Here is a 7,917-nt window from a genome sequence, read left to right as displayed (position 1 = left end):
TTACATTTAGGCAGGAAAAATCAAAGGTTTAAGTCCAGATTAGGCAAGACCTGGCTCAAAAACAGCAACTGTGAGAAGGACCTTGGAGTCCTAGTAGACAATCAGTTGACTATGAGCCAGCAGTGTGCAGCAGAAGCCAAAAAAGCTAATACAATCCTGGATTATATAAACAGAGGCATAGAATCAAAATCACATGAAGTGTTAGTACCACTTTATAAAACTCTAGTGAGAATACTGTGACCAATTTTGGTCACCATACTACAAAAATGATGTTGAGACCTTGGAAAAAGTTCAGAGAAGAGCAACTAAAATGATCAAGGGCCTGGAGACTAAAACACTTGAAGAAAGGCTGCAGGACTTGGATTTGGCTAGTCTTAAAAAAAAGAAGAAATAGGGGTGATATGATAGTAGTATTCCAGCATTTGAGGGCCTGCCACAAAGAAGAGAGTGTCAAAACTATTCTCCAAAACACCAGAGTGCAAGACAAGAAACAATGGTTGGAAACTGATCAAAAAGAGAAGCAACCTGGAATTAAGGAGAAACTTTCTAACAGTGAGGACAATTAACCAGTGGAACAGCTTGCCTTCAGAAATCGTGGGCACTCCATTACTGGAGGTTTTTAAAGAAGAGACTAGACAGTCACTTGTCTGAGATGGTATAGGTTCTCCTGCTTGAGCAGGGGGCTGGACTAGAAGACTTCCAAGGTCTATTCTATTCTATTCTATTCTATTCTATTCTATTCTATTCTATTCTATTCTATTCTATTCTATTCTGGTCATTGCCAAAGATTGCAGTCCTCTAATATATGGGGTGATGAAAACTCCCATGCAGCTGATCAAGAAAAGTAAGTTTCCCTCCTGATAAGGTCAAGGCTCCCCCAGAGGCTGTTACTGCTTCCTTCTTACTTTTCTTCCTCTTCAAAAGACTCCCTATTCCTGCTTGCAGTTATTTCTGCTGCTGGGGAAAAGGGACTTCTAGATAGAGGCCACAGTTTGCTGATCATAAAGTGCTACCCTTCCACCCCAATAACTGCTAGGTCCTGCTGTTAGTTCCAAAAACTCAGGTGAAGCCTCACAAAGACTACATCAATCCAAACCACCCAGGTCAGCAGATAACTTTGTAAACCTGAAAAAATGAAGAGGGAAACGAACACTAAAATTAGGTGTATAATTTTTTTTTAAAAAAGCATGTATTTGTAAGGCTGGTACTCTTGTGAAAGAAAATAAAGAACCTTTCTTTAGGAAATAACATGATGGTAGAAAAGGCTGAATTATCTAATTCAGTCTATAGGTAATGGACTGTAGCTTGTGCACTCCATTACAGAGAAAAGGTGAGTCAGGAAGAAGCCAAATAGTACAGAAAGGAAATTCAACTGAGGCAGAAGGGATAAAAGCCCTACAAATATCAGTCAAACCTAGGGTTTTTCAACCTTTCTTTTTAAGTAATATTTTTTGTTAAAGTTTAAAAATAGTAAGATAAGAAATGAATGCAAATTAAGGAAAAAATTAAAAATAAAAAAAGGGAGGAGAGATACAGAGAAAAAAGGGGAAAAAAAGAAATATAAAAAAATACTTCTCCCTTTGTCATGACAGTTCCAAACAATTTTAGCAGCTTATCACCTCCTCTAATATTTAAATTCTTGAAGTCCACACATCTTAAAGCTGCTAAGGTCGAGAAACACTGGTCTAACCAAAAGGAGGCACCTTATATGCAGGTAATTGCCAAGTTCTCTGCAAAACACCTCTGTGTCAATTGTTCCAAGTGATCACTGAGTTTATAGATATAGAAAACTAGTGCATGCAAAATTGAATTCCACCAACCCCTTCTTCCTTCAGATGAACAGGGGAGATTCTATCCCCCAAGACCCAACGATAACCTGCCATTGCAAAACTCCAAGTGTTTTCATACTATACTGCAACTCACCCATACTAATTTCCCATGATTGTTACTGATACTCTGATTGCCCTAGCCAATTACATTCCCTCTGTTAGAATGCACAGAGGACAAAAGTTAGGATTTTGTGTGTAAAATCAGATGACTCTTTGATGTCAATTGGGCAAATAAGGAAAGGGAGTTTATTTTGGAGATTCGATGGGGTCAGGAGGAGAATTGGGTTTGGCTGAATATCCCTAAAATAGAATGAATACTTGGAACACTTGCATCTGAAATGATCACATTTTGGGTTGTATCCAAAACAAAACAACCTTGCTTTGGTTCTTAAATGAACCAAATCATGTTTTTATTTGTGGGGTCTTTGATGCTCTCTGAGCTTGGTTGTTTTCTTTTCATGCTTTTGTTTTGTGCATGGGACATTTGGGCTGGCTATTCCTTGCTCAAAATGATTCATACCAATACTGTTGCACTTCCTGTTTAGTAAGAAAAATGCAGAGCTGCCTGTACCTTTAGATCACCACTTCCACTTGAATAATGCATACCCTTGATTTTATTTTCTACTGAATTTACTGGATCTATATGGCTGTTATATTCATCAGGGAACTGACTAATTCACTCTCAAAAGCACATGATGTTCACTTTCACCAACCCTTATGCAATTTTCCTCCCTAGCTGTTTTTATCACAGATTTCTTTTAAAGGCAAATAAAGCTTCTCTGTACAATAGAGTCCATTATAAATCAAGGGTACACTTTCAATTTAATTTCTGTAATGCTGCCACACTCCTCTTACAAGGAAGGGAAATCAAACTGGGGAGCTGTTTTGTTTTGTTTTTAAGATGTTAAGAAACAGATTGAAAGTGACCAGTAGAGATTAATATTCGGTTCACTGGTAATTGGCTCATGCAATTAACTAGAGGCAAATTGGTCCAGAAATACAGATGGGAGGAAGAGATTCAAGGAACTGGATGCGGAAAAATAAGTTAGTTCTCTTCAAAAGGGATATAAATGTGCAGAACCAAAGGAATGATAATAAAAATCTGTATACTGTATGTCCACAGGGAGAAAATTGGACTTAACAAATGCATACAGGTGGTGGGAATTTAATTTTTATCATTTATTTATTTTTTTATGCCCCTACAAGGTGATTCTGGGTTGCTTACAAGTTATAAAACAAATAAAAATAGTTCCAATATTAAAAAATTTAAAAGACACAGAGATTTTATTAAGAACTGTACTAAAACCGCAAGTAAGAGAACTAAGAGATGGATGGATGGCCAAGGATGAGGTCTTCTTACCCTGTCAGCCACCTCCAGCAGTGAGTGTGCCCCTGGGGGCTCCAGGCCCACCAGCAAAGCCAGGTTTTACTACCCTTTCAGAAGGCCAAAAGCGAGGAGGAAGTTCTTAGAGTGGAAAAGGCTCTTCTCCTTGACCCCGTCTGCTTCAATTCCTTGGCAGATGGGATCTACAGCAGGCCTTTTCTGCTGGCATGAGTGGGGTGGACTTGTTGGGCTTTTTGAAAGTGCACTCAATTGGTCACCAAAATTATGGCCTTTTATTTCTCCCTTTTTCTCTTGCAGTGAAGAGAAATGCTTTGTGCTTACATGATAAGAATAGTACATATGATGCTGTACGTTGTGTACCTACTCACAACTAGGAAACCTGTCATCACAGAGCTCCAGACAACAGTGCTTCTAGTATAATTTTTCTCTTGGCCTCTTTCCCTGGTCTGTTCCATATCTTCCTATAGACCAGGGTTCTCAAACATGGCAACTTTAATGTAATGGCTGCCTGAGGAATTCTGTTGAGTTGAAATCCACAAGTCTTAAAGTTGCCAAGTTTGGAGACCCCTGTTATAGATTTATCCAACCTGCTGCTAATTCTGGGTGCTGCTATCTCCAGCCATCATAGCCAATGATAACATGACAACACAAAGTAGATTTTTATTTACTAGATGATTTCAAATTATCAGTACATTTGAGGAACCCAAATTCAGCATACAAGGAATAACATGACCCATTACTATTATTAAAAGAAAAAAATACACTTACTACTGTATTAATCTCATGACTTCACAATTTTAGGCACATTAGAGGTATCATCTTGCCAAAAGCCAGCCAATTTCTCAAATATACAGTTCTTTCCTCTGTGTTTGCTCCACTTCAGTAATTCCAATCTTACTCATTTCTAACATATGTGGTACAAGGCATTTCAAGTTATCGGGATACTATAACTGCAGCATTAGGAAGAGGATATGGCCCTTATTCTTACCTGCTTTTGGAGTGAAATATCTCATGTATGGCTTATATGGAAATAGCAAATCTCTAAGATACAAAATTTTTAAGGCGCCCAGTTTGACTTTGAGGTATTTTGTAATGTCGATGCCCATCCTTATATACTATGCCTAAGTTAGCTCTCATGGTAGCTATATTATGAATGTTGCCACTTGTTCTCAAAACTCCCAAAGTGCTGAGATTCATTAATTTTATGTAGATTAAACTGAAACAATTAAACAAAATTCAGTTCTTATACCAACATTTTAATTCAATGAATTTATTTTGAACAGTGATTGAAATAGGACTGAATACATCAGATATATGTTTGCCATCTCATTTTATGACACACAATTCCCAGGATGCAACACCATTGCCTTCACGTTGGCACACTTCATTGCTCCAAGTGCACAGAGGGTTAATGTCCTCCTTTGGTTTCTAGACCCGAATTTAATGCAATAGAGCTCTTCTTCACCCTTTGTACACTGATTTGGAAGCAGGCAGGTACAGTGCAATCTTTCTTCTGTAAATAGATAAAAATGTGAGATCAGCTCATCATTTAGTTTTACAGGTAGTCCTCAACATACAACAGTTCATTCAGTCGTCATTCAAAGTTACAATGACACTGAAAAAAGTGACTTTGACCATTTTTCACACTTACAACCATTGAAGCATCTGCTCAATCATATAATCAAAATTCAATTGGCAACTGATTCATATTTATGATGGTTGCAGTGTCCAGGATCATGTGTTCACCTTTTGCAACCTTCTGACAAGCAAAATCAATGGGAAAGTCAGATTAACTTAATAACTGTTTTACTAACGTAACAATCACTATAGTGATTCACCAACCAACTGTGGTAAGAAATGTTATAAAATGGGGCAAAATTCACTTAACATCTGTCTCATTTAGCAACAGAAATGTTGAGTTTAATTATGGTCGTACTTTGTGGACTACCTGTACTTTAGTATTGTGTGTGTGTGTGTGTGTGTTTGTGTGTGTTTTCATTTGATATGCACCTATATCTAAATACTGTATAGGAAAACCTACCTATTTTGCAATAATCATCATAAGACTGAAATAAATTTTCTTAACAAGAATTGATTCTTGATCTATAATGACCACTTTTTTGTCATAGGTTTATAAAAAACTACCCTTGTAATAGAAGTTGCTCAGGGTTTGGGGTTTTTCTTTCAAATTATATGCCGAGTATTGCGATAAGGTTTTGAAGCCAAGATCCACATTTAGTTTTTTCAGGAGTGGCAAAAGAAGTCCTCAGCAGATGGATGATGAGTATGTAGAGCTATATCATACAACTTAGATAAGATTGGCATTTTTAGTTTGTACGTGTTTTTGTTCAGAGTGATGAAGATGTGATAGAACTGGGGAGTTTTAATTTTATTTCATCAACAACTACCTCTACACTTTCTTACTAGATGTTTTAAATTAAAGCTTAAACTTGCAATTTCTTTGTTTCCCTGTCTCAATGTAAGGTGAAACAACCCTACCAACCATTCTTTAGGAGCAGATATAAAATAGATTCTGTGTCTAAATAGTGAGGTTTAAAGCAAGAGCAAAGGAGGTAGAAATTTTAACTTTAACCAGACAAGGCATATTTTAACCAGACAAGCCAAAGCTTTTTTCTGTAGGAATCTCTGCCAAGGCAATTTACAGGAAAGCTCACAATTACTATCATCCTACCGCACAGTGAAAAACAAGTTGCATAACAAACAGGAATCTGGGCAGTCATTTTCAGGAATATTTCACAACCACATATTTTTTTAATCTTTTCTAAAGAAAGCGAAATAAATAAAGGACACAGCTAAGGGGACTGTTTGATACTATGCTTTTAAGAAGCCTCAGAGGACAGCAACATAATTCTACCCATTTTTCCTGCTCGTCACTAAAGCTTTTTGGAGTTAATGTGTGTTGATTCTCCCATAAATATGCAGAGGGCTGCACTCAGCGGTCTTCAGTAAATGTCTTTCATTGGCTGTCATGTGACCACCCAAATCCTAAATAAGTCATCAAAGTACTCTTTATTCCAGAGCTGTATTGTGTTACAGCAATATTCAAAAGTGCCTTTTTCAAAAATAGGTCTGTCAATTGCATCATTATATAGAAAGATCAAGCTTTCTCTCATTCATCATCTCATAAGCTTCAGGACTGCATGAAATTTAAAAGAATATGACCCTACTACAGTGCATTAACAGGTCACCAACAAAGACAACCTAAAACTGATACTTTATTCAGAACACTGTTTTAATATTTTGTCAATTCACTAGGAGAATGGAAGAAACTGTACAAGGCCTACCACACAGAAGCTGTAGATTGCAGCTTCCAAGATCTGCAAGGGGGCATCACATACTGCCATTGTATTAATAGAAGTTGACTTATGTGAACAATGAGTATTTATATATCTCCATAACCAGAATTATGTAGAGACTTTTTATGCATTAACTTTTAAAAAATATTTATAAAACCAACTTTACAAATCAAAGATTGAAGTGTTCAAGAGACCTACCTGAACATCTTTCCCAGTCATAGCATATGTCATATCCACACAGCTCTTTCTTTCTGCTGTTTGCTGAAAGATTTGCTCTCTCAATAGCCCAGGTCAACCTGGTGTCATCACCGCAAGGTCCATTATGGATGAAATGGACTTGTTCATCATTCCTGCACTTTTCGGCCAGAAAATGACAGCTAGGATTTGTAACAGTTTGTTCAGATTGTACATCCAATACACACATACCTTCTGAGCTGGTGCTGGAAAATCAGAAAACACAAATAATATATTTGGAGAAAATAAGATGCCATTGGCTAGCCTTACTTCCATATTTTTACAATATAATTCATTGCCTGAATAGTCAATATTCAAATATTTTATTGGCCAATGCATCAATAATTTCCAATATTCAAGAGTTTAGCACGTTGTGTAACTAAGCCTGTACCAATCACCAAGCTTCAATTTGTCTCTCCTGAACAATATCTTTGATGTTGATTTTGACACTGTTAAATGTCTCATTAAAAAGAAATTAGCATTTTACCCACTCTATTGTCCCAATAGACAAGACTATAAACTCTATATCAGAGTAGGTAGACCCTTGGAATGTTGGGACAATAGTTAACTTTTATAGGACCCTTCATCTTCCTTCACCAGCAACCACTGTATTTTAAGGAGGCAAAAAAATATAAATTGTCTGAACTACAATATGTTTTTGAACCTGAGAGTATTATAATCAATTTAATGTTTTAGTTTCCTTGATTTATAACAGTAATAATGTTCCTGTGAACCAGCTGATTTTATTTTTTTATAATGAAGTTTTTATAATTCTTCTCCCCTGAATACCACCCAGACATTAACAAGGCCTTAACTATGAGCAATTAAAAAACCATCTTGTTGCGTCCTTGGCGGGAAACAGACACGAGAAGCAGCTGGAGTTCTCAGTTTCTTTTATTCAGCGTTCAGCTTACAGGAAGATGGCTTCAGCCTCGCCCAAACGCCTCGCAGCCTCTTATATAGGCAACTCCCGGGGAAATGGGTTACTTTTTCCCGCGCCAGCACCCGCGCATGCGCACGGCGCTGGCGACAGCCTGTCTGGTCCCGGGCAGCTTTGCACCTGCCCGGGACTGCCTGCAAACGCCCGAGCCGTTTGCAAAGGCTCGGGACATAACACCCCTTTTCCCCGGGCTAAAACTACTACCAACATACAACATTTATTTTATACGACATTTTGCTCCCCAATGTTCCC

At 37.5% G+C, this 7,917-nt stretch overlaps 1 protein-coding gene across 1 annotated transcript; it reads right to left on the bottom strand.

The window, feature by feature from the left end:
- Positions 1 to 4,409: 4,409 nt before the first annotated feature.
- On the bottom strand, positions 4,410 to 7,523 carry LOC120302832 (complement component C6-like). Its single transcript, XM_039331811.1, has 2 exons — positions 6,690 to 7,523; positions 4,410 to 4,687 (listed from the first exon to the last, which is right to left on the bottom strand). The coding sequence occupies exons 1-2, from the start codon at positions 6,913 to 6,915 to the stop codon at positions 4,506 to 4,508; spliced, it is 408 nt and encodes a 135-aa protein (XP_039187745.1). The 5' UTR covers positions 6,916 to 7,523; the 3' UTR covers positions 4,410 to 4,505.
- Between the last annotated feature and the right edge of the window lie 394 nt (positions 7,524 to 7,917).

The sequence above is a fragment of the Crotalus tigris genome, unplaced genomic scaffold, assembly GCF_016545835.1.
Source record: "Crotalus tigris isolate CLP2741 ecotype Arizona unplaced genomic scaffold, ASM1654583v1 scf7180000024438.1716836, whole genome shotgun sequence".
NCBI lineage: Eukaryota > Metazoa > Chordata > Lepidosauria > Squamata > Viperidae > Crotalus > Crotalus tigris.
This window is presented reverse-complemented; position numbering and strand designations above follow the sequence as displayed.

Coding starts and splice junctions, on each gene's coding strand:
- LOC120302832 (XM_039331811.1), bottom strand. CDS start 6,915: ATGTGTGTATTGGATGTACAATCTGAACAAACTGTTACAAATCCTAGC. Junction 4,688..6,689: donor TGACTGGGAAAGATGTTCAG/GTAGGTCTCTTG, acceptor ATCTATTTACAG/AAGAAAGATTGCACTGTACC.